Source organism: Pygocentrus nattereri, chromosome 4, assembly GCF_015220715.1.
Source record: "Pygocentrus nattereri isolate fPygNat1 chromosome 4, fPygNat1.pri, whole genome shotgun sequence".
In the NCBI taxonomy this organism is placed as follows: domain Eukaryota; kingdom Metazoa; phylum Chordata; class Actinopteri; order Characiformes; family Serrasalmidae; genus Pygocentrus; species Pygocentrus nattereri.
This window is the reverse complement of record NC_051214.1, coordinates 20,171,783-20,199,671: the sequence shown is the minus strand read 5'-3', so window position 1 is coordinate 20,199,671 and position 27,889 is coordinate 20,171,783. Positions and strand designations below refer to the sequence as shown.

The following is a 27,889-nucleotide window of genomic DNA, read 5'->3' as shown; positions in this document are numbered from 1 at the left end:
AGTTTTGCTTTCCTAAAGAACCTTTCAGTAAATGGTTGTTTAAAAGGTTCTTATTTGAATGCTTTTTAGGAATCCAAAATTGGTTCTTTTATGAAATGGCTTCAAAGAACCTCTTTTGGCAAAAAGGTTATTTGGAGCAGTGTCATAAAATATAGTAGTATTCTCACGTTTCGCATGACGTCACAGAATAACAGCCTCCACTCTTCTGACAAGGCTCTCCACATGGATTTGGAGTGTCTTTTGGAATGTGTGCCCCTTCAGTCAAAAGAGTATTTGTGAGGTCGTGCACTGATATTCCAATTAATGCCAAAGGTGTTCAATGGTTTACAGGTCAGAACTCTGTGCAGGTCACTGAAGTTCCTCCACACCAAACTTGTCAAACCATGTGTTAACAGGAAAGGGCCTTCTCCCAACTGTTGCCACAAAGTTGGAAGTACATAATTTTCTAAAAATTCTTTAAACTTTGCTTCCAGACATTCTCCTACGGCCGTGGACATTTCTTTCACAAAATCACTTCAAACTCAGAGGTGTTTTATATAAGTCTCTTCTAATTTTTGTACAGATAAATCACCACAAATGTTTATTAGGTCTCAGCAGTGCAAAATTATGATGAATGTCGAGGTGGATTGGCATAGAAAAGCATGAATTCTTATTGAATGAATTCTCATTTACATGAAGATACACTATATTTCCAAAAGTATTCACTCACCCATCCAAATCATTGAATTCAGGTGTTCCAGTCACTTCCATGGCCACAGGTGTATAAAACCAAGCCCCTAGGCCTGCAGACTGCTTCTACAAACATTAGTGAAAGAATGGGTCGCTCTCAGGAGCTCAGTGAATTCCAGTGTGGTACCGTGATCGGACGCCACCTGTGCAAGTCCAGTCCTGAAATTTCCTCACTACTAAATATTCCACAGTAAACTGTCAGTGGTATTATAACAAAGTGGAAGTGATTGGGAACGACAGCAGCTCAGCCACGAAGTGGTCGGACACGTAAAATGACAGAGCGGGGTCAGAAGATGCTGAGGTGCATAGTGTGCAGAGGTCACCAACTTTCTGCAGAGTCAATCGCTACAGACCTCCAAACTTCATGTGGCCTTCAGATCAGCTCAAGAACAGCATAGAGAGCTTCATGGAATGGGTTTCCATGGCCAAGCAGCTGCATCCAAGCCTTACATCACCAAGCGCAATGCAAAGTATGGAATGCAGTGGTGTAAAGCGCCGCCACTGGACTCTAGAGCAGTGGAGACGTGTTCTCTGGAGTGACCAATCATGCTTCTCTATCTGGAAATCTGATGGATGAGTCTGTGTTTGGTGGTTGCCAGGAGAACGGTACTTGTCTGACTGCATTGTGCCAAGTGTAAAGTTTGGTGGAGGGGGGATTATGGTGTGGGGTTGTTTTTCAGTAGTTGGGCTTGGCCCCTTAGTTCCAGTGAAAGGAACTCTTAATGCTTCAGCACCAAGACATTTTGGACAATTTCATGCTTTGGGGATGGCCCCTTTCTGTTCCGACATGACTGCGCACCAATGCACAAAGCAAGTTCCATAAAGACATGGATGAGAGAGTTTGGTGTGGAAGAACTTGACTGGCCTGCACAGAGTCCTGACCTCAACCTGATAGAACACCTTTGGGATGAATTAGCCTGGAGACTTCTTGTCCAACATCAGTGTCTGACCTCACAAATGCGCTTCTGGAAGAACGGTCAAAAATTCCCATAAACACACTCCTAACCCTTGTGGAAAGCCTTCCCAGAAGAGCTGAGGCTGTTATAGCTGCAAAGGGTGGGCCACCATCATATTAAAGCCTATGGATTAAGAATGGGATGTTACTCAAGTTCATATGCGTGTGAAGGCAGACGAGCCAAGACTTTTGGAAATACAGTGTATGCGGAACATATTTACAGTACAAACCTTGTCAGTAAACAAGGTAAACTTGGGCAGAAAACAAATGTAATAAAATAAGGTAAAACATTCAGTTATTCATGATATTGATTTGTAGCACTATCAAAACAACTTGTGTTCTTGCTTTCAATGAAAAACCCACTTTTTCAAATATCAGTTGTTTATCTGCAGCTGAATTTTTAACTGAATGCAGTATTTATTTAATATCCGGTAATCAGTTAATCATTAACATCACTAGTATCATGATGTTTTATGTGTAAATACCCATTAAAGTTTTAATTTTATAACTAATACATTATTTCTTAGACAAGGGCATAACTATTCAAATATATGGATATAAACTTTTTACAGAATTTGCATAGATTCAGCTATCTAAAAAGACATCTGCAGTCTAAAATACAGGCAGTCTGATTTTACATGTGATGTTGAATGTTTTTGAAACATTGATGAGGCTTTCAGATTTAGTTTTCTATAAGTTTGTAAGTACTTGATACAGTAAATAAATACAAGCTGTGATTTTGTATAAGTTATGTTGTTGGTTAAAAGCTTAGTACTTGTTTTAAAGCTTAGTACTTTCTTAAAACAACCATAAAAATAAATGCATATTGATGATTTGATGCTCAAGGTTTTGGTATTGGTATCGCATCATGCCATCTGTAGTATCAATTATTAGCACATTGATAATACTTTTGGGGAAAGTCCCAGGACAGCCAGAGTGATGCTTTGGTTAAGACACAGCCGGCGTAGGATTCCACACTTATTCTTTGGGTCATAACAAAAATCCCCCACCACACGGGTACATTACCTGCGACAACTTATGTGTCACTTAGCACTGCCCCTCAGCCTGAGGGTCAGCTTACCTCTGTACAATAGGTATTATTAGCCCTGTTGCCAATGTGGGGACACAAGCCATATGTCAATAGTAGCCTTGGTAGCTTCTGTTACTCTGTGGCACCATTCAGGTATATGACTTTTGGTACACTCTTCCACACTTTTGCAGAATGTATCAAATATTTTTAATGGTCAGGAGTGTCCAGTTCTGGTCCTGAAGGGCCAGTGTCCAGCACAGTTTTGTGATTTTTCTCCTCAAACACATCAAGTCTGTGAAGGATTCCTAGTAGCAATACTATAGATGAACCAGTTTTGCTTTCCTAATGAATCTTGCAGTAAATAGTTGTTTAAAAAGTTCATGATCGAAAGTTATTTATTCCAAAACTGGTTCTTTTATGAAATGGCTTCAAAGAACCTCTTTTGGCAAACAAGTTATTTGGAGCAATGTCATAAAATATAGTAGTATTCTCACGTTTCATGTGATGTCATACTGTATATGTGCCGTCATTGCGTAGTGTTTGCTGTGCTTTGTGAATGATTCACCTATGAGATGCGACAGAAGTTGAGAAACGAGAGACACTCAGACCTTTAATTCAGTGTTTTCACTCCAGGTTCGGAGCCACTGCAGTGTATAGTTCAGTGTTTCTCTGCTGTTCACGCCTCATTCAGTTCAAGAAGGGATTGATTAGCTAATAATATCAGGTATTTTAACCAGGCAACCACAGTTATGCAGGGCAGGGGTTTCAGGACTGGAGCTGAACTCTGAACTTACTGCACCAGCAAACTTACAGAACCACATCTGTCGAAACACGACGTTGTTTTCCATCCCACAACATTCAGTCTGATATTTAATGCTCATGTTCCTTCATTCAAACGTCATTTAAATCTTCACAAACAGAGAGTAAAATTATACCAGTGGTCCGCAGCTCCATTAGGGGGATGACTGTTCATCTCTCGGCTGTTAACATCAGCCAAATTTCTCTAAAGGCCAGCATTGTTCACATCTGTGTTAATAGCTGATGTCGTTTCCCTCCTATGATCACAGAGTTGATCTCCTCTTTATGCAGCACCATGGGATCCTTTACCCCTCCTGACGTGACAAGCTGGTGGGCTTCTGTGCTTTCAAATGCTGTGAGAGACTCTCCAGATTGGGGGGGGGGGGGGGGGGGGGGGTTACCCAATATTCTCCCCAGTTTAGTCATCTCCAATTCCACCCACTAGTTAGAACTCCATTGACATCCACAATTATAATGACTATATATTTTATGCAGCTGTCATCATATTTTATATTGAATTATGTTTTTTCATCCTAGGATTGTTTTCATTATAGTCATATAAATAAAAAAAGCCTAAACAAAAAGTTTGGTAATATTATCAAGTTTATAATTTTTTGCCATCTTTGTAATGTGTGGGAGTGATGATGAGGCGGTTGCACGTGCTGAGAGAAGCCAGATTTATTAGGGGCAAATCCAATATCAGGGTCTAGACAGTCCAGGGTCAAGGAGCCAACACGGAGAGATTGGGGTACAGACATGACAAAAGGAACACAGGATAAACATAACAAGAGAGAACAGGAAATATCACAGAGGCCAGAATACAATACAAAAATACACTACAAAGATGAAACAGCGCAATCCAAACAATACAAAGACCAGCAAACTCACAAGGGAAAACACAGGTCTTAAATGCAGGGAAACAACAAGGGTTAACAAGATACAGGTGGACAACACAGGTGAGAACAATCATGGGCGGAGTGGGAGGGGCCAATCGTGGCAATCTTCACTTGTACTAGCCATTAACAACGTACATTCTATGACATGTATGGGACCACATCAAGACTTTATTAAAACTAATTATATAAAAATATGTTTATAATAGTAATGTAGTGTTTTTTTGTGTAGTTCAGCAGTTAGGCTACTACCTTCCCTTTGCAAACAATACATGACCTGGGATCAGTCCATGACCATGATTGGGAAACTCCAGCTTAAACAATGATAGCATGCCAGGCATTGCTGTAAAGCAGGTAAGCGCATAAAAGTATAGATTAATTCATGTTTTGCCACAAATCTGAAACATGATATTTTATGTCTTACATTGCATGCATTATGCAAAATGATAAATGTTTGAAGTTTTTATTTTTGGAAATGGATCTAATTAATACAGCGGCCGCAGAGCATGTTCTGTAGCAGGTTTTGAAAGCGGTCATGGAGGTCATTTCACCCAGAAGCTGCAGATGGCTTTGGCTTGGTTGGGTAAGCAACGAGGCCTCATTGCCCTCACTGTGGTTTTATGCAAAGGGGGCCTGATGACATGAATAACGTGTTGAGAGTGAGGGTGCGGTATGAGCAAATAAACCACCTGTCTGGCGGTGAGTTCATTTGACTGACCCACTCTGCAGCTCCAGAGGCCGCCTGGCTGGCCATCCGTTCTCGAGGTGCTCGAGGAAACCACTCACTCCACATCAATGGCCCCCATTCACCTCTCCCATCCCTCCAATGCGGCCCTGTTTATTTGCCCACCATGGTCATCACCAAACCCTTACTGGAAACAGGGATCTTGCAGGATCGTCTTGAACAACCAATCCAAACATGATTCTGTCACATCCATAAACGAGGCCCATTAATGCAAAAGAAGGGGTTTTGAGTAGTTCAGGAGCGGTTAAGACTGTGCGGATCAAAGGGATTACAGAGGGGAAAGCTGGAATTCCTTACTCGCGAAGCTGCTTCTCGGCAAGAGACGGGGACTTCAAACGCCCCCTCTGCCTTCTCCGAGGCCTGTGTGCTCGACAGTAATGTGCTTGTTTTTGCGGTGCGTTTGATCTCACCGTAAGCTCACCACTGTCCTTCTTACAGAAGGCATCCATAGCTCCAAGAAAGTGCCGGATAAGAGCGGCATGGCGAGAGTTGGCTCTCAGGGATTAATTATGGTATGCTGATATGAAAACACAAGCTGCAGAAATGTCGATCCGCTTTGCTCATGACTGGCTTTCAGGCTCGTCATAGTTTTGCATGGAGCACGTTTTTTTGTTGGGATGGAGCCGGGGGGAAGGGGTGGGTGGTATTAAGACAGGTAAGTGCTTGACATTTTGCAGGTCAGTGCATGAAAGGAAGAAAACCTTGTATCTCCTTTTTTGTCATTTTTCTGTTTTTGGCATAATTTGAAAGTGTCTGTTACCCTTTACATTGATTGTGAGTTTCATGATGATTGGACCAAAGGAAACGGCACAAAACGACTTGGAAAGACGTCTGGTTCCATTGACTTACATTAAAATGAAAGTTTCTTTTTTCTTTTCCTGTAAAGTTACCATCTGGTGAAATCCAAAACAAAGATACATCCCTTCTGAACAACACACCTCTAGTCTGTGCTCTTTAAATGTCTAGATTAAGTTTTTAGCTATGTTCACATTGCAAGTAATTGCTCAAATCCAATCTCTCTGACATGACGGTTCAGACTCGTTTAAGTAAGAGACTCTAATATATCATTAATGTGATGAAGTGGCCTCCTGAAATTACCCTCATGAGTTAATCCTACTCAGTAGCATCACATGACTGAATCACTGCATCATCAGCACAAACTAACGAGCAGAACGAGCTTCGCTGAGAAGATCATTAACTCTGATCAGCTCTCAGCTTCATTATTAGAGACAGACAGAGTAGAAAAAGGTGAGATGAGCTGCTTTTCCACTGTTTACAGGCTTTAATGTCTGTTCGGCGCTGCTGCCATGGTAACGCTGAATGATGTTTCCAGTTTCTTCCCAACCTAAATACACGTATGCTCATTTGTAACAAGACTTCAGTTATTGTGAGACTATTGCAGTCATTACAACCAGACAGCTGATATCTGATTTGATTTTAAGCCCTGTGTGGTGTGTATTATTGAGTGGTCTGCTGGGCCCACCACATTATTGTTCATCTAAATCAATAAAGCCACAACAATTTATGTAAAAATACCGGATGTTTAAAATACAAGTGTCCAGCGTAGGGTTCTACTTTAGCAGCTGTAGCCAGTCAGCAGCCTGTCCATATTGTCCACTCACACACACACACACACACACACACACACACACACACACACACACACACACACAGCAGGCCATGTACCTGACCACTGAAGAACAGGGTAAAAGGGGGCTAACAAAGTATCAGAGAAACAGATGGACTACAGTCTGTAACTGTAGAACTACAAAGTGCACCTATACAGTAAGTAGAGCTGATAAAATGGACTATGAGCGTAGAAACAAGGAGGTCATAATGTTATGCCTGATCGATGTGCTATACCATGCTGTAAGTTATAGTACACTAGAGTATAATGCACCATGGAACAGCCCCTCAAATTTTAATGCACTTTATCAATTTAAAATACCTACAGTCATAAACCTGGATCGTTGGTAAAAAAAAAAAATACATTTTCTAATAAAAACCTTTCTTTTGCAGTTTGTGGTGACCATGTTCTGGACCTTATATCTGTACGACAGAGACCTAGTGTATCCAAGACTCTTGGACAACTTTATACCTCAATGGCTGAACCATGGAATGGTGAGTGCTTAATCCATTGTGGCTTAATACTATATGAACACAGTAATACATTAATACAGTAAATTCGTAAGGCTCTTTTTTTGTGCAGAAACAAGTATTTTTAACTCAAAATCCAAAATTTACCATTACTTGAGAGCCATTGTTAGCACTAGTGTTTGGTGGTATGATACTCATAACATATACTGCATTATTTAAAAACACTGACAGTATTTTAAAATGTTGTGAAAAATTTCTGTCCCACATCTAAACAGCCAAAAAAACATTCCATCCATTTACATTTTGTAGAGGCTCACTGATTGGTGATGTGGGAGCTCACAGATAGAAAGTGCTGATAGAAAGAGGGGAAAATCATAGCCAGGTAAAAAAAAAAAAAAAAAACGCAGGAAAACTAAGCATGAAAGTGGCTCCATGAAGGCTAAGAGCTGCATACACCACAGAACAGGTTCGATTTCAGCTTTCAATTTACAGCAGTCACTCAACTTCAATATCTTTTTAAAGGGTGTCATTTCAGCATCAGGTAGCTGGTATAAAGCCTGTGATGTGGGGTATGGCCTGCTTGGCCTGCTAACTAAGCTCTTATTACTAGAGATGGGACTGGTTCTGCATAGCCAACGAATATCGGACAGACAGGGACGATCGACTTACCAATCCATATTACCAATTCATATTCCATTGCGCTGGACCATGAATCCGCTGTAACATAACATAACATAACATAACATAACATAACATAACATAACATAACATAACATAACATAGAGACATCACCAATCTAGACTCCAGTCCACATCTTACCATGAACCAGCAGCAACTTCAGTCTGTTAACCGAGTGAGTAAATAACATTAGCTGTTGGTTTGACCAACAAATGTTGTTTGTGTGGAGATATTTTAGTTTGGAAACACTGAAAAGCAAGCTAACTGTAATGTGTGTAAAGCCAGCGTGCCGAGTTGTGGAAGTGCAGCCACGTCGTACATTACACCCAATTTAATCACATGCAGAGGTTTCACGTGAAAGAGTACCAGCAATTCATGCTGGTTAACAGATGGGAAGGTGTGACCCAGCAGTGAATCTCACTGATGCTTTCTAGAAACACGATAAATATCCAGCACACAACCCAAAGGCTAAAGGGGTCACAGAGAAGTTGCTCAACTTCATCATACTTGATGACCAACTGCTGTCTGCAGTGGAAAATGTTGGAATTTGCAGCCTGTTGGAGAACTTAGACCCTGGGAATAACCTGCCATCCCGAAAATATCCTTCAGGGATTCAGATACGGCTGTAACAAAGTGTACAAATCATAGCTGTTAGTGGAGCAGTTAGATGTTAAAGCCATGATCTTCATAACTGATATTTGGGTCTCAGATGTGAGTCCAGTGTCTCTCATAAGGTCTCACTGTGCACTGGGTGCAGGGATCACTCACCGGCAGTCCAGCTGCAGCCTCCGTTACAGACATGCTTAGAGATTTGAAGATTAAACACTTTAAATACAACCTTAAACACAACACCAACAATGGTAATGATAATATTCAAATAAAAAAGAACCCTTGTATCCGAATCGGATCAGAAAAGATAAAATGTGGATCGGCCCATCAGAACTTAATACCTTCGCCAAACCGCTACAGTTTCAAACACCGCAGAACAGGTCCGATTTTGGTCTTCTGTCACTCCAACAACGGTAACTTAGCTTCTGCTCTCAGACTTGAGTTTTGATCATCTATACTTGTTTCAGCAGGGCACCCGTTGGTTAGAATCAAACTGTGGTGTGTGGTGCGGTCAGGGTCCGCAGCCTGCTTACTAGACTAACAGTAAATTACTGTTTGCTTATTTGGTGACCATGTAAGCGAACCAAACTTTTTAAGCAACAATAATTTTTTTTGTTAATGTCCCAAGCCATCCTAGTAATAATGTATGCCGCCATAATATCTGGAGATGGTTTGAAGGTATGGAACAAGAGGATACCACCCAAACCTATTTGGTGCACATGTGAAACCAATTGAATAGTTGCCTGATTTCATACAAGCCCTGTCTCATACTTTATAACCTCCTTTTAATTTTTTTTACATCACTCCATTTTAATACAAATAACATATTTTACTGAACCGTTAACTAAATACAACTGCTTATTATCATGAGTCAGCTGGGTACAGTGTATTCTATCAGGTAAAAGGTGTGTGTGTGTGTGTTGGGGGTGTTGGGTTGTGCTATATGCTCAAACACACACTTTTGTTCTGAAGTCATTCATTTTGAAAATCTAATCAGAATAAAAAGGTCCCATTTTATATTAAGTGTCTGTTATAACTGTGTAGTTACACATGAATACCATATGCAACAACACTGTAACTACGGATGATTTAGGCAATGTTACAGAAGTACAGCCTTTGTAATTACATGTGTATCTTCTACACAGGAACTTTCCCGTAGTGTACTGTTATAATAAGGGACAGTTCCTGTATAGCTGTTATGTCTTCACTGTGTAATAATGCAGTAATATAGACATTTAATTAATGTTATAACAGTTCCATGTTGATATGAGGGGCGTCTGCTGTTCTGTCACATTACAGACTGGTTTAAAGCTGAAACTGGTTACAGTGTCACAGCAGTAGCATCATAAGTGCTGGCTAAATGTTAGGAAAGCTGGCAGATCCAGTGTAAGTAATGTCTTAATGTAAGTTAATACAAACTTCCGTTTACTGCTGGAAAAACTGCTGTTCCAGCCTGATTGTGAATGTAATTACATTTGTTATTACCGTTGTGTAATTACATGAGCAAGAATAGGCTATTACCACTATTAAGATGGACTAATTACATGAGGCAAAACTGAAGTTGATACCCACATGTAATTACATAAGCTGTACTTCTGTAATCCACTTGTAACAGTGACTAAATCATTAGTAGTAACATTGTTGTTGCATATGTTGTTCACGTGCAACTACACAGTTATTAGAGACACTTAATATAAAGTGGGACAGACTAAAAAATTGCCCTGAAGCAGAAATGTGATGTATTGTGTCTGGGCACATCATCATCTATATTCCCCAGAATTTGGAAAATGTCACCACACTGGATCACTGGTGCACCAGAGTAGAGACAAGGTTCTCACAAACTCATTGTTCAGTAACGTTGCCATGCAGTATTATGACCACTTGTTGATGACTTAACAAAACTCCATTCCAACAGAGTTCCATGGAAAACATAAGGGAACCTGTGAGGGTTCTAGGAGGTTGTAAGAATGTACTGACAATGCTGTGAAAGTGTAGTGGATAACTTTATCACAACTTTTCGAGGAATTACATTTCAATGTTGTCACAATGTTGTAGGCACCAAAACAATGGGTTGTCACAATATTGTAACAACGTAACTGTGTTTCAAGGGGTGCTGAAATGCAAAACATCTGTGTAGAATTTATCCATCTATATGCACCAACACCCCTTTCTAGCACCTTACAAAACCATTAAAACAGCCCTCACCACAAAATTACCCTCAAGCAGAAAGACCAATGATGTTTTTGAGGTCACAGAGTTCTGCAGTATAGATCCTTCTTCAACATCTGCCTTGGACAAAAGTCTTCTTCTTTCAGCTGCTCGCTTTAGGGGTCGCCACAGCAGATCATCTGCCTCCATCTTGCCCTATCCACCGCCGATCACTACATCCATAAACCTTCTCTGAGGTCTACCTCTTCTCCTTCTACCCAGCAGCTCCATCTCCAACATTCTTTGCCCAATATATCCACTATTCCTCCTCAACACATGTCCAAACCATCTCAACCTGGCCTCTCTGGCTTTATCTCCAAACTGCTCCACCTTCACTGTTCCTCTGATCTGCTCATTTCTAATCTTGTCCATCCTTGTCACTCCCAACGAAAATCTCAGCATCTTCATCTCCGCCACCTCCAGCAGACAGAGCCACAGTCTCCAAACCATACATCATAGCAGGACACACAACTGTCTTGTAACAGTTCTTCTGCCTTCGACAAAAGTGAAAGCATATATTGTTCCTTTTAATCTCTTGTACTATAATGATGTCAATTATTGCATGCAATCAAGAATGAGACATTAATTTCAGGTGGAATACAAAGCCTTGGGCAGCTTTAGTTTTATGATAGGTCAGTCTAATAAATGATGGTTGTGATCAGTATCGTGCATGTTTGTGCGGTTGAGTGGCAGGACTGTTTTATAGGTGCACTTTGTAGTTCTACAGTTACAGACTGTAGTCCATCTGTTTCTCTGATACTTTGCTACCCCTTTTTACCCTGTTCTTCAGTGGTCAGGACCCCCAGGACCCTCACAGAGCAGGTACTATTTGGGTGGTGGATCATTCTCAGCACTGCAGTGACACTGATGTGGTGGTGGTGTGTTAGTGTGTGTTGTGCTGGTCTGAGTCACCTTAGTGTCAGTGCTGGACTGAGAATAGTCCACCAACCAAAAATATATAGCCAACAGCGTCCTGTGGGCAGTGTCCTGTGACCACTGATGAAGGTCTAGAGGATGACCAGCACAAACTGTGCAGCAGTGGATGAGCTATCATCTCTGACTTTACATCTACAAGGTGGTCCGACAAGGTAGAAGTGTCTAATAGAGTGGACAGTGAGTGGACACAGTGTTTAAAAACTTCAGCAGCACTGCTGTGTCTGATCCACTCGTACCAGCACAACACACATTAACACACCACTACCACGTCAGTGTTACTGCAGAATGAGCCACCATCCAAATAGTACCTGCTCTGTGAGGGTCCATGGGGGTCCTGAAAATTGAAGAACATTGTAAAAGGGGGTAACAAAGTATCAGAGAAACAGATGGACTACAGTCTGTAACTGTAGAACTACAAAGTGCCCCTATACAGTAAGTGGAGCTGATAAAATGGACAATGAGCGTAGAAACAAGGAGGTGGTCAGAATGTTACGCCTGATCTTTGTGTATCAGTCACTTATTTCTGTAGTTCAGTGGCTGCAAGAGCTGTTTTAAGATCTCTGGAAAAAAGTGAAAGCTTGGATTGAGACAATGTTTGGAAATATTTTATTCTTGGTTAAGACGAGCTGTGCAGCATATAGTACAGTATGAGTCACATGTAAAACAGTTTCTAGGGAAGCATGCCTCTCTTGTTTAATCAACAATAAAAAGGCCAAAATCAGTTCTTAACAAAAAGATGTATTTATTAAATCATATGAAGTACTTTGGAGTTTGGAGTTTTGGTTACCCCTGTCGTGAAAACACAAGACACATCAGGCCCACATTAGATAATGCTTGGTGGATTACAGCCATGTGTTTGAAAAGTAGGTCTCATTTCCCAGAGGCTGTTACCTCAGATTTATATCTGCTGCATTTGCAAGCCGGGTTTTTGTCGGGAGAATTTTGCATATGCGTTGCTATGGTCAATTCAACACTGATTTATGTGTATCAGCCAAATTGCTGGGTGCATTAAACAATGTGGAATTGTATAAATCAAAGCATTTCCTAGCGTCGTAATACAAATGGATTGCCACCGACTGCTTGCCAGGTTTGGATGAGGGAAGACAGAAAGGAATGTATCGGGGTCTAAACTGGAGTAGGTTGCTAAGGGCAAACCCAGCGGAGGCAAGCAAAGCATCTTACAGCTGAGAACAATTCATGATATGTGAAGTTTCCAGCTTGGCCAGCATGACTGTGCGACGCCGGCGGGAGGGCTACTCCATCGTAAATATTTTGCTACATTCCATGGTACCGCATTTGTTTGTTTATCTGCGCTTCCACGGCAACCGTTCTCCGCTCCCCTCGCCTGCTCAGAGGAGGAAATAGTGACCAAGCCCTGTTACTGTTTGGCAGATGGCAGTGGCTACAATTAAACGCACCGGCCCTGCAATTCGGTCTGGCTGTGGTTTTCTTATCAGGTTTTTTGAAGTAAACTGCACAGCAGGGCGATTGCCAGTGTTTTACACCTTGCCCCTGAGTAGAGGAGCCTGGCTGAACTTTGCAGGAGGCCAATGTGTTGATTGAATGCTGTTGTCATAACATACATGTACTGAGGAGTACTGTAACACTGCCCAACAGCTCATACCTTTAAAAAATCTTGTTTGAAAATGCAAGGCACCATTTTTGAGCTTATGAAGGGAATTTTGATGCACATGGGTGGAGAGGACATCACAGCGAATCCTTTTCAAACTTTCCAGATGCTTCAAAATCTATGATCTATGAAGACATGTAAATATGCATGAATATTAATTAGGCTGGCGGAGTTGCTTGAAAACTGTCACGGAAAATATGAGCTTGACATCAAGAGATATGCTAGAGTGGAAACAAAGAAAAAGAAGATATTATTCCGAGTATTGTTCTCCCAGGTGACAAGGGATGGGACAGTTTTCTTCAACGGACCGTTTCAGTGCTGTCAAAGTGGGCGCGGTGTATTTGGCAAAACTTAATAGGACTCCCTTAATGTGGCATTGACAATTAGGGCAGAGACACTTCATCAGCACTTAAAGAGGCCTCCACCAGGCTTTCATGGCAATGCTGGGAGGCAGTTTACCTGCGTCGAGCTCGCTTTGACAAAAATCCCGTCTCCACTGTGTAATTACTCCGCTGCCAAGAGAGGCTTGTCAGGAGAGGCTTGCGCTACTGTAATGTCAATGCCAGTAGCCTCCTGCTGCGCAACTCCTGGGTTCAAAGCACTTCTCTCGCAGCACACACCACGAATAAACTTCTTACATCTCCCCTGAGAGCTTGAGCCTTTCAAAAGTCCCAACTCGCCACAACTGCGCCATGCGTCGTGCATCAGATCAATCCTGAAAGAAGAGGACAGATTGAAATTGGAACTTCTGGAGTTCTTGCATGAACATTACCATTTAGAGCCAGTACCGTTGAGCTTTTCTCCCAGTGAGAGCATGGTCCGCCTTCGTCATATTTAATTCAGCAGGTAGGTTCAGGGGAGCTTTAAATGACACAAGGCCCCGGAATGGAGCTCATTATGTACGGGGGCTTTTATGACTGATTACCCACGGTAAACAACCCCTACATCTCCACCAGGCCTTTGTTGGGTGGCGAACTGGAAAGAGGAGAGACTAATGTGATACACCGCAGTAGGCTTTCCGTCAGAGCCGGCCTCCCAGCCCTCTTTCCCATCAACTATTCATGGGCCTCTTTCAGACTTACAGTAGCCTGTTCGTCCTCTCCGTGACTTAAAGTTGGCACCGGTCACTTACATGTAGGCTTTTTTTTTCCATCCTTTTGAGGTGACCAAGTTGGAGCCTGGCTTGCAAAAGTGGTTTGTCAGTTTTCATTGTGTAAGTCAATAAGAATGGGAGCTGACAAGTTTTCCAGTGTTACCTTGGTTCTGCAGGACGAAATGATTTTGACACGAATGCTTCATGTTACCAGATGCTCCGGGAGTTTGTAACAAGGTTCCACGCTTAACAACCTAATAGCTTCCTAGCTTCCTTTGGCCTGTAGCAATCCCCGTCCCTTTCCTCATGCCAGTAAAGAAAATCTCACACTGAGCCCAACCAAGGTTCATAGGCCTGCTTTTAAACTGTCTCTGAACTGTTTGTGGCATTCCCCTGCAGTTCGTTCTGTTGAGTTTGCAGGCTGTTGTTTAGAGTGGAAAATAGCTGTACCCACAGGCCAATTTGGAGGGGACGCTCTTCAGAAAATTGTCTCTAACTATACACTCCCGCTGCGATTACCAGTATGTTTTGACTTGCGGGGGTAAGCGTCTCACCATTTACAGTAAGAAGAAGCCATGCTCCAAGTGAGAGGTAAAATAGCTCTGAGCGACTGACTGAAATTGATCAACACCCCCAACACCCCCTCCCCAAACCTACAACCACTGCGCTGTTAAATTGATCCTGGCCTTCAGAGCACTCTAGTGGTGTTGTCTCTATGGCTAATAACACGTTTGGTTCACCACTGTCAGAAGAACCTCATTGTAGCTAGACAGACCCAGTGGTACAACCTCGGGCTGCCTTTAAGACACTGATGAGATGAGATCCAGATGTGCATTTCAGTTGTTATGCAATGGTTTGGTCTTCATGAGCAGATGCAAATATTTCATTCATTATGAACAAGCACAGTCTGCTTACTCACAGTGGTGTACGAAGTAACTTGAGTTAAAGTAGTAAAATATTACTCAGTAAAAGTAGAAGTTCCTCCCTTTAGACCTCCACTTGAGTAAAAGTACTAAACTATTTGCCTTCAAATGTACTTAAGTATAAAGTAAAAGTACTAAAAGAGTAATTATGGCTCTGATGTCCTGTTATCATTTTATAACAAGACTCGCTTCATGAACTCATTTTAGGTGAAAATCCTCCAGTGTCTCTCTTGGTAAACCAGTCTTTTAATAGAACGTCATTAATTAGTGACGCTGACGTCTATTAAAATGATCATAAGCACAAAACACTGAAGGTAAACAGTTTCCATCAGGGAGAACCGAGTGGCTCTGAAATCACTTTTTACACACAAGCAAAGTTTCAGTTTAAGATTTATTTACAACTTAGTTCCAAGTTTCAGTTTAATAAAAACTGGCTTTAAACTCAGGATCACAAATGAGTTTCCTTTACTATATTGATCTGTAGGTCTCTGTTCATAAACATAAACCAGCCCAAACTAATTCACTATAAAATGAAATGGTGTTTGTAGAAATTCAGAAAAAAGCCGCGTCAGTCACGACTGCATATGTGGACATATTTCTATATTGTGCTCTATTTACACAAAGTTAGGTTAGTTCATCATTTATGTTGAACAGACTCTCCCAAAATTTTATGCTGCTGCTCTGACGTTGAACCGTGTGCTGCACTGGGTCGGTATGACCAACAGGTCAAAACAAGCTCTAAACAAAGTGACCGCTGTGCCCTGATTGGTGCTCTTGCTTTGCGCTTCTTTCGTTTTGACGTTACATTTTTATACACACAGAAACCAAAAGGAACGACAGATTTCTCAAAATGTAGTGGAGGAAAAAATCAGATATTAGACTTTGAAATGTAGTGGAGTGAAAGTAAAAAGTCGCCCAGAATGGAAAAACTTCAGTACAGATACACAAAAAAATACTTAAGTACACAAACTAATTACATTTGTTTAGTTACTGCCCACCACTGCTTACTGATATACAAAATCGGATGGCAAGGAGAGCCATTTGTGCACCCCAGTGGGCACAGCCAGTGTGCACTGTTGAGGGCATCAGTGTGATTTATACACCCTTGAGGAAAAATGAAATGCCTGGGCAGAACCAATTCAGAGGTTTTCAGCTTGTTCCAGTGAACCTCCCGTCTCCCACTATGGGCAAATCTGACTGTTGACAGATTGCCACCTAGTGGTAATTGCTATCTTGGGTATTGGGTCCAAGCAAACCCAGACTGTAATTCCCCAGACTGCTGCAAGATGCAGAATCATTTTAATGACATGTTAAAACAGGCCTCTCCTCCATTATGCCCATTGAGGTTTCCCCATACATTTTGCTGGTTAACAGCTTGGCATTCCTTGTGTTCAGTGAGGTAAAAAGAGACTAAATAAATCATTCTTTCTGTGGTAGCAGTGTAATAGATTATATCCATACTGTGTATGACTCCACACTGCGGCAAAGGCTGCATCAGATTTGGAGAACATGGAGCTGGTATGGACTGTAGCGGCTGTGCTTGATCATCTAAGCACTTGTACCTGCCAAAAACATAGAGGCATTCAGCGGTGCACAGTGCATGGTACTGCTGGCACACTGTTCATGTACAGTCAGTGCTATCATCACTCAGGTATACATGTAGGAACACTATCTTAGCATTGTCCTGATGTAAATACATGTTTGTAACATTTTGCATGTACACATTATCACCGTGACTGCTATAAATGAATAAAAATAAAATGAATTGTTTATTGCGACAGAGTATTAGCCTTAGAATGACCTTTTTTTCAAGGCAACTGCACCACTCTCTAAAGCTCCCGGTTGACAGATGGCACCTTGTAGTTGTTGGCAAGTAACCAGCCACTCAATAAGGACATACTGTACCATAAAGGCTTACGTAATGCTCTATTTTGGTATGTCTGCTATTGCAAAACTTCAGAAGCTTTGTACATCTGCAAACCTGTTTTCAGGTAAGTTTCTTGCTCATAATGATCTATGGAGATCGATCAGGCATAACATTATGACCTCATTGTTCATTTTATCAGCTCCACTTACTGTATAGGTGCACTTTGTAGTTCTACAGTTACAGACTGTAGTCCATCTGTTTCTCTGATACTTTGTTACCCCCTTTTACCCTGTACTTCAGTGGTCAGGACCCCCATGGACCCTGACAGAGCAGGTACTATTTGGGTGGTGGGTCATTCTCAGCACTGCAGTAACACTGACGTGGTGGTGGTGTGTTAGTGTGTGCTGTGCTGGTCTGAGTGGATCAGACACAGCAGTGCTGCTGAAATTTTTAAACACTCTGTCCACTCACTGTCCACTCTATTAGACACTCCTACCTTGTCAGTCCACCTTGTAGCTGTAAAGTCAGGGACGACAGCTCATCTGCTGCTGCACAGTTTGTGTTGGTCATCCTCTAGTCCATCAGTGGTCACAGGATGCTGCCCACAGGACGCTGTTGGTTGGATATTTTGGTTGGTGGACTATTCTCAGTCCAGCAGCGACACTAAGGTGTTTAAAAACTCCAGCAGCACTGCTGTGTCTGATCCACTCAGACCAGCACAACACACACTAACACACCACCACCACATCAGTGTCACTGCAGTACTGAGAATGATCCACCACCCCAATAGAACACAGCTTTGTGAGGGTCCATGGGGGTCCTGACCACTGAAGAACAGGGTGAAATGGGGCTAACAAAGTATCAGAGAAACAGATGGACTACAGTCTGTAACTGTAGAACTACAAAATTCACCTATACAGTAAGTGGAGCTGATTAAATGGACAGTGAGCGTAGAAACAAAGAAGTGGTCATAATGTTATGCCTGATCGATGAGTAAAGGCCCGGAATGGAAATGGTTTGTCAGTAAATGATCTAGCTTTCCAATTTTTTCTCCAGGATTTAGTTTCAACCACTAGTTAGGTCTTCTCTATCACACAATGCTTCCAGGTGAGCATGTGCATCCACCAAAACGTGTAACCAGACACTGCATCTTTTTGAACTGCTGCCAGCGTAATGTCAATGGGCAGCTCAACGTGCTTGGATGATAACATGGTCCTACTTTATATTGTCTCTAATAACTGTGTAGTTACATGTCAACATATGCAACAACAGTGTAACTATTAATGACTTAGTAACTGTTACATATGGATTATTGATGGACACCTTGTATAATTACACATGTGTATCTACTTTAGATTGGCCTCATGTAATTACACAACTGCTACTTGATAGTGGTAATAGCCTGTTCTCTCTCATTTAATTACACAAGTGTAATAACAAATGTAATTACATTCGTAATCAGGCTGGAACAGCAGTTTTTCCAGCAGTAAACGGAAGGTTGTAATAACTTACATTAAGACATTACTTACACTGGATCTGCCAGCTTTCCTAACATATAGCCAGCACTTATGATGCTACTGCTGTGACACTGTAACCAGTTTCAGCTTTAAACCAGTCTGTAATGTGATAGAACAGCAGACGCCCCTCATATTAACATGGAATTGTTATAATATTGATGAATTGTGCTGCATTAAACCCAAAGCAGTGTCGATATTAATGCATTATTACACAGTACCTACATAACAGCTACACAGGAACTGTCCACTTATTATAAGTGTAACGTTAACACTGCACTACAGGAAAGTTCCTGTGTAGTTGTTACAGAGGTACTGTGGAATTACAAAAGGGTATTAATCAATGAAATGTGATTGTCTTCTTACAACACAGTTATTCCACAGTAATTATGTAAACCATGTATCTAATATTATGTAAACATACACTATATATCGAAGAGTATTGGCTCATCTGCCTTCACACACAAATGAACTTGAGTCACATCCCATTCTTAATCCATAGGGTTTACTATGATGTCGGCCCACCCTTTGCAGCTATAACAGCTTCAACTCTTCTGGGAAGGCTTTCCACAAGGGTTAGGAGTGTGTTTATGGGAATTTTTGACCATTCTTCCAGAAGCACATTTGTGAGGTCAGACACTGATGTTGGACGAGAAGGCCTGGCTCACAGTCTCTGCTCTAATTCATCCCAAAGGTGTTCTATCGGGTTGAGGTCAGGACTCTGTGCAGGCCAGTCAAGTTCTTCCACACCAAACTTGCTCATCCATGTCTTTATGGACGAAATTGTCCAAAATCTCTTGGTGCTGAAGCATTAAGAGTTCCTTTCACTGGAACTAAGGGGCCGATCCCAACTCCTGAAAAACAACCCCACCATAATCTCCCCTCCACCAAACTTTACACTTGGCACAATGCAGTCAAACAAGTACCGTTCTCCTGGCAACTGCCAAACCCAGACTCGTCCATCGGATTGCCAGACGGAGAAGCGTGATTGGTCACTCCAGAGAACACATCTCCACTGCTCTAGAGTCCAGTGGCGGTGCTTTACACCACTGCATTCCACACTTTGCATTGCGCTTGGTGATGTAAGTTTTGGATGCAGCTGCTCGGCCATGGAAACCCATTCCATGAAGCTCTCTACGCTGTTCTTGAGCTGATCTGAAGGCCTCCGAAGGCCTAAGTTGCTGTCGTTCCCAATCGCTTCCACTTTGTTATAATACCACTGACAGTTGACTGTGGACTATTTTGTAGTTTGGAAATTTCACGACTGGACTTGTTGCACAAGTGGCGTCCGATCACGGTACCACGCTGGAATTCACTGAGCTCCTGAGAGCGACCCATTCATTCACTAATGTTTGTAGAAGCAGTCTGCAGGCCTAGGGGCTTGGTTTTATACACCTGTGGCCATGGAAGTGATTGGAGCACCTGAATTTAATGATTTGGATGGGCGACTGAATACTTTTGGCAATATAATGTACTTTCTTTAACTGCTGGAAAAGACTTCTGATCTGTAGTGTATCCAAAAAATACACTTGTGTAATTACATAAGGCAAGTTGTTACACGTGTAATGACATAGGCTGTGCTTCTGTGATCCATCTGTAACATAGCCTAAATCATCTTTAGTTACACTGTTGTTTCATATGTTGTTCATGGGTAATTACATAGTTATTAAAGACACTTAATATAAAGTGGAACTGAAAACATTGTCTACTTATTCAGTTATGTCAACTAACAGACCATGCCACCCACCAAGAAAGAGTAAGGCCAATTGGACTTTCTTATACTGCCCCTCTGTGGCCAGGAGTCCAGGAAAGTGTTTAGAGCCGGTGATATTAAGCCTTAATATTAAGATTTTAAATCATTTTAAATTTAGGCCATTTGACAGAAAATACATTTGGTTTTTAGTATGTCTTTTAAAATAAGGCAATAGTAAGAGCTCATGACAGGTCAGAGTACAGGGCTTAGCTCGGCTGTTGCACAGACAGACTTTATGGTTTTCATTTTGTCGCGCAACCAGCAGAATGTCTGAGCCTGTCGGAAAGTGGCCCAGCACCAGGGCTGGATGCAACCAGCCAAACGCTGTCAAGTGGATGAAGACCTGGGGGGAAAAAAGTCTGGCACCATTAGTTGCACAGCAGTGCTCGTCTTACTGTAAACCCTAGCCCTAGTCATTTGCTTTAAACCCTGCTGGCAGCAGCTCAAACAATTTTACATCTGTAAATTTATTCAGATCATAGCTTCAGCAACTTACCCCAGTGCAGATGAGCCTGAAAACCACTCATCCAGCTGAGCCCCATATTAATGTATTGAGTGTCTGTAGTTAGCCAGCACATCATAGGAGGCAGGTGCTCCCACTGTCATCAGAGCAGCTTTCATCACTACATTGCAGCTTCAGCCATACATTGCCAGGGCACCTGATGTACTAGTGATGAATTTGAGTTTTCCATCACTCAAACTGGGGGGTGCCCCTGTGATAGGCTACTCAAAACCTAGTGTAGGACACACAAACCATGTACTTGAGTTAAAGTAGAGACACTCAAGGTAAAATATTACTCCAGTAAAAGTAGAAATTCCTCCCTTTAGACCTCCACGAGTAAAAGTACTAAAGTATTTACCTTCAAATGTACTTGAGTATCAAAGGTAAAAGTACTAAAAAAGTAATTATGGCTGTGGTTGGTTGGTTAGTGTAGTGGTTAACACCTCTGTCTTCTACGCTGTAGACAGGGGTTCAATCCCCACCAGGTTAAACACCCTACACTATACCAATAAGGGTCTTTGGGCAAGACTCCTAACACCACCTTGGCCTCCCTGTGTAAAATGACCAAACTGTAAGTTACTCTGGATAAGAGTGCCAGCCAAATGCCATAAATGTTATCATTTTTATAACAAGACTCGCTTCATGAACTCATTTTAGGTGAAATCCTCCAGTGTCTCTCTTGGTAAACCAGTCTTTATTCCAGTCAATAACCAGTCTATTAAAATGATCATAAGCACAAAAAACTGAAGGTAAACAGTTTCCATCAGGGAGAACCGAGCGGCTCTGAAATCACTTTTTACACACAAGCAAAGTTTCAGTTTCAGATTTATTTACAACTTAGTTCCAAGTTTCAGTTGAATAAAAACTGGCTTTAAACTCAGGATCACAAATGAGTTTCCCAGGGGCGTTGCCTGGGTGTGTAAAGATCCGGGGCTCTGCCCAATTAATTATATATATATACAATCCCAAATTATTAAACACAATTTGAAAATGAAATAGTTATTAGCTTATCAGGTACATCAGGGCATGTTGAACATACTAACTATAACTATAACTAGCTATAACATAACTAGCTATATAAGTTTTTTTTTTCTCAAACCTTCACTACCTAAGCTATCTAGGTTAACTAGCTAGATAGGTTAACTAACTAGGTTAGCTAACTAATTCCGAAGCTGACTAGTGACAAGCTGCATTTTATTAAGCACACAGTGGGTTTGATCTGTGTGTTTTGATTCGGAGACGTGTGTTTTTAACCAGCTATCAGAGCTCCACAAACAATGTCATCACAGTTTACATAGTTAACTACCGTTACCTTTCTCCTTGAAAAAACGCCGTATATCCATTTTCTTTCACCGTCAGCGACCTGCAACCTGCTGCCAAAAATGGCTAGAGCACATGTGCGCTCCCCCACGGGGGTGGGGGTGGGGGTGGGCTCTCCTCCGCGCCCGCAAAACCAGCAAGCTGATTGGCTGTTTCTCCTGAAAGGCGGAACTTTATCCTTGAAGCGGCACTATGATTGGCGTTAAGAGATTTCCTATTCTCACAGCAGCATTGGCCTCCTCATTAATAGTACAGCTGAGCGAAAAGGTTCGGGGCTACTGGATAATCATTCGGGGCTGAAGCCCCGGAAGCCCACCCCAGGCGACGCCCCTGGAATTTCCTTTACTATATTGATCTGTAGGTCTCTGTTAATAAACATAAACCGGCCCAAACTAATTTACTATAAAATGAAATGGTGTTTGTATAAATTCAGAAAAAAGCCGCGTCAGTCACGACTGCATATGTGGACATATTTCTATATTGTGCTCTATTTACACAAAGTTAGGTTAGTTCATCATTTATGTTGAACAGACTCTCCCAAAATTTTATGCTGCTGCGCTGACGTTGAACCGTGTGCTGCACTGGGTCGGTATGACCAACAGGTCAAAACAAGCTCTAAACAAAGTGACCGCTGTGCCCTGATTGGTGCTCTTGCTTTGTGCTTCTTTCGTTTTGACATGTTACGTTTTTATACACACAGAAACCAAAAGGAACGACAGATTTCTCAAAATGTAGCGGAGGAAAAAGTCAGATATTAGACTTTGAAATGTAGTGGAGTGAAAGTAAAAAGTCGCCCAGAATGAAAAAACTTCAGTACAGATACACGAAAAAATACTTAATACAGAAACTAATTACATTTACTTAGTTACTGTCCAACACTGGCAAAGCTGCACCATTGCGGAGCGCTGGCAGAAATCCAGCTAACAGAAAATAGAAAGTGTGACTCTTACCTGTTTGGAGCCAGTTGTATGTGAGGAGGAGGAAGCAGATGTGTCTTTTTGCAGAGAGCAGGAGACAGATTTGGTTAGCAGATAAGAATAAACCTCGGTGCAAAGAAAAACAGCTCTGTTCAATGATATTCATTCCCCTCAGGAAAACAATCCCTTTCCCCATTTGAAGTACTCTCTGCTCAGCTATTTCCTTTGGTTTTGTGTGAGCGCTGGGGGATTACTTAAATAGGATCAATAATTGCAGCTCAGTTTTTTGCGACACTAATATTTCACTGGCGTTCGGGCCTTGGCGGTGTATAATATCATCCTCGCGCTCATGATTGAGTTGCTGTGCTGGGCCTGGAAAAGTTACTAGGTTAAATTGCTCCTTCCAAGCCCCGTCATTAGAACGGACTCATGGCTGGCTCAACAGCTCATCCTTGACAACTGGGAAAATATTTACTCATCGCACCCTGATGAAAGATGGCTGTTTCAGTCTGGGTTTTTCTGCCCATTGTTCCCAAAGTTTTTGACTCGGGGGAGTTGCAAAATGATTTGCTCCAATGCTTGCACTCCTGTGAGCATCTTCAACAGTGGAGAAGCTACTCGTTTCACTGTGCATGTGGAAAAATCTGTGTTCACGCCACTGCTGGTGTGGCTGGCAGCTTGTGATGTGTGATGCACGGTGCAGAGCATGTTTGTGAAATCACAACACGTGTTTCACACCAAAATAGACTTGTAGTCTAGACCGAACATGGGCGAACTAAATTTGAGGTATTGGAGACTGTCACCAAAACTGAATGTTGTTTCTCTTTTGAACAGCTGTTTTATTCATCGTTGCGGACCAAGCGGCTCTCCAAGAGGTCAGTTTGGCCCTGTCATTGTTGTAGGACTGAATGTATGTAAGCATTTAACATGGCCTGTTCTGGTTACAGTTCAGGGTCCTCTGAGTGAGTTTTTGTAGGAGGGGATTTTCCACAGACTGTCCTGACATGCCAGCCAAAGCCACGAGATTCCGAAAGCTTCGCTGCCTCGTGGTCAGAGAGAGAGCTGCCGCTTTAAATTAAGATGGGGGCCCACAAAAGCCTGCTAAAATAAAACATGGCTGGGTCATGCACAAGTGGAAAAACTGCATTGTTAGTCATGCCAAGTTAGTTCAGTGACCAGGCTGTCCTTGGGGCAGTGGCCGCTTGAGGTACGAGGGGAATGCACACAAACCTTGGCCCACTCCCTGCCAAAGCCGGAGGTATTTAGCTGAGATTTTATTGCCGATGGGGCCAGTGGGCTGCTGGGTCATGTGAGCCCCCTGTTGACTACGGGAGTGTGTCAGGGACAGCCTGGGAGACCAGGCAGGGAAACACAACTCCTGACCTTGGGAGTACTTTCCCTGACACCCTATACCCTCTGGGAGCCTTCCACTGGCCAGACGAGTGCACACTTAGCCCACATATCTACGGTTCAGATTCCACTGTGCCTCGCAGTCAGCCATGGCTCTGACAGGTTAAGGCAGGCAGGAGGTTGATAAGGGAATATGGGCCAGCTAAATCAGGGACTCCAGACTGTGACCAGCTCCCATAGATAATCACTTGATTTGTGATGTGATTGCATGAATATAACTTACCTTTAAGAAGTAAGTTGCAGTTTGCAATGTGGAGATGTGTTAGTTTTCAAACTGTTACCCTGCAGGGTTACGTTAGCATATCACTGTTGTCGGAAGAAATTATACCTTTTCAGGTGAAGGAAAAACCTACTTTACTTTTAATGTAAGTCAATGGAACCAGACGTCTTTCCAAGTCATTTTGGGTCATTTCTTTTGGTCCGTTCATCATGAAATTTACACTCAATATAAAGGGCAACAGATATTTTCAAATTATGTCACAAACTGAAAAACGACAAAAACTGAGATATCAGGTTTTCTTCTGACTGCAGCGATACGTTTTCTTTAACCTCTTACTCTCCAGGTGTATTTTGGTTTATCCATCTTTACACAACCAATTAATAAATTATTCAGTAACTGCAAGAAATAAATGTACATTTTTATTTATTTATTTATTCATTTATTTATTTTAAAAGCTCCCCTCAGGTTAACAGAACATGCGTTTTATGATCTACTCATATCACTACATGCTTACAATTTACTGCTGAAAACCAAAAATCTCAGACACTCTGTGTTATTTTATAAAAGTAATGTTTACAGAGCAGATCACTGAAGAGACGCTGTCTGTTTATAGTTTATAGCCCAGATTTGGGGGAAAACAGCTCGACTTTCAGTAGAAAAACAAGCTTTTATTATAAGGGTTTAAAATGACATCACCATCTATTTGACTGGAAAGAAGAGTTACAGCCTCCTATGATGCCCAGCTTCTGAATGTAGCTTATGAAATATGACAGTTATGAAGAATATGACGATGTGCATTTCGGAACCACCTGTGGTTCCAAGGAGATTAAGAGGCTACATAAAGTTTAACAGGTAAAACACTGCGCTATCCCTCAAAAACCCTGAAATCCAGAAAGAGATTTGAAGATCAGAACAGATAATGCTACTGAACGAAGAAATCAGTGTAATATAATATACCATTGTACTGCTAGTATGACAGTCAGAAAAGTTTGTGTTGTGTTTGTATTGTGTTTGCATTCGGTGGTGGCACTACACTTGTACACCTCTCTGTCCGTAAACATTAGCTTTCAGTTAAAAGGGTACTGTAAGTTGCAGACAATCACCATAGCATCCCGAACCACTGTGATTACAGTGGCACCAGGTGAAGCCTTCTGCAGCTTCATGAAAGGATCTTGGCCCCCTGCTTGATTATTCCCTTTATTTTCCACCCGTTGGTCCTGATTGTATAACTCCAATTGCAAAAAAAGTTGGGATGCAGTGTAAAACATAAATATATGTGAATAAAAATTATCCACAAAATTTATTCACAATAGAACATAGAACACATATCAGATGTTAAAAGTGAGACATTTTACCATTTCATGAAAACATTAACTCATTTAGAGCTTAATGTCAGCAACACATCTCAAAAAAGTTGGGACAGGACCGTGTCTATCATTATAGGCTCCCCTTTTCTTGGATTGCCGGATTGTCCGTCTCCTCTTGAGTCCACAGGACACAGTGTCCATGGTTTCCAAAAAGAATTTGAAATTTTGATTAATCTGACCTCAGAACAGTTTTCCAGTTTGCCTCAGTCCAGTGTAAATGAGTTTTGGCCCAGAGAAGACAGCAGCGTTTCTGGATCTTGTTGATATGTGACTTCTTCTTTGCCAGATACAGCTTTACCTTGCATTTTTGGATGGCACAGTGAACTGTGTTCACAGACAATGATTTGTTTAACACTAGCCTGACTGAGATTTCATGACATCACCCCTCCTTCTTGCCAGCAATTAGCAGGACCATAAGTCAACTTTTATTATGTTAATTCACAGAGAAGCACTGAGGCAGCAGCTCTGTGGTGCATCCAGAAAGCCTACTAGTACTACTAGTAACATCTGTCTTTCTCTCCCTATGTCTGTAAATATATAAATATATAATATACTGATTGTTGTTAGTGTAATATCTCCATATCATTATCAACAGTATATTTGATTTTCTACAGTAAATTAAAAATAAAATGTTTTGCACCGCATGTATTTGTTTTATCATTATATATATATATATAATCATGAATACCGTTTTTGGATACAGTTATACAGTACTTCTAAATTTGCCAAAATCAGGTCGACAATATTCAATATTAGCATTGTCTGCCATCGTGTGAACCTTGCTAGCGGGCTAGTTCACTCCGACCTAGCCAACAGTGTGAACGACTGACTGAACGAACTAACGAAACCAAATTAAACTATAACAAGGTATAAACAAAATTATGAAACAAGGGAATGCTATGAGTGTGTTTTATTTACACAATGAACAGTGGAAATGCACAAGTAATTACACCAAGCAAACCCCAAGTAATGGGTTGCAGTTTGCCTTTTGACGTAAAGAGGTCAAAATAGCTGTCAATCAAAACGGGATTCAGCCTTTCGACTTATCCTCCAATCCTCTTCCAGACCCGGCCACCCACAGCTCCATTCACCCCCAGAGACGCTCAGCGCCCGGGGGCGGGACAAAATCGTGGCATTTATCCGATGACCGGCGAGTTTCGAAGCAATGAAAAAAAAATGTCCCATGCAGTCCCGTTGAAGTGAATAGACGCTCAGCTTCTACGGGCAAATGCATTGACGCTACGTGATAAGTAGCTGATTCTGAACTAACTCGTCTTCGAGATTAACGTGTTCTGACACTTTTGTAGTCAATGAAATGTTAACACAACTGAACATATTTGGCAATTTAATGTTTGACATTTTAGCGGAAGCTGAGCTTCCCTTGCAGTCTTAGAGAAATCGCCACTGCTCTGTCCGTCGCTACTACGCGCCCTTGAATTAGAACTTTTGAAACACGATTCTACAAACTCTCCGTCGTGCAGTCGGATCGGTAACATATACACTCGGGTTGTAACTTCAAGTTCACCTTCAAGTTGTGTCACGTTAGGTGCTTTGGGAGCTGTAGGAGCTTTCTGGGGGCATGGGATGGTTGGTGCTTCCAGCGCATTCCTTACCATTACCAAGACAATAGGCATTAATCGCTTCACAGCAGGGGAGTGGGCTACAGGGAGGCTGCTTTCCCTTATGAAAATTTTC

At 41.8% G+C, this 27,889-nt stretch overlaps 1 protein-coding gene across 1 annotated transcript in view; it reads left to right on the top strand.

The window, feature by feature from the left end:
* Positions 1-27,889, top strand: part of aig1 (androgen-induced 1 (H. sapiens)) — a 67,671-nt gene that overhangs the window by 19,131 nt on the left and 20,651 nt on the right. Inside the window, exon 3 of the mRNA XM_017701003.2 lies at positions 7,170-7,271. Within this exon, the coding sequence (XP_017556492.1) occupies positions 7,170-7,271 (102 nt within the window). The remainder of the gene's footprint in view (positions 1-7,169; positions 7,272-27,889) is intronic.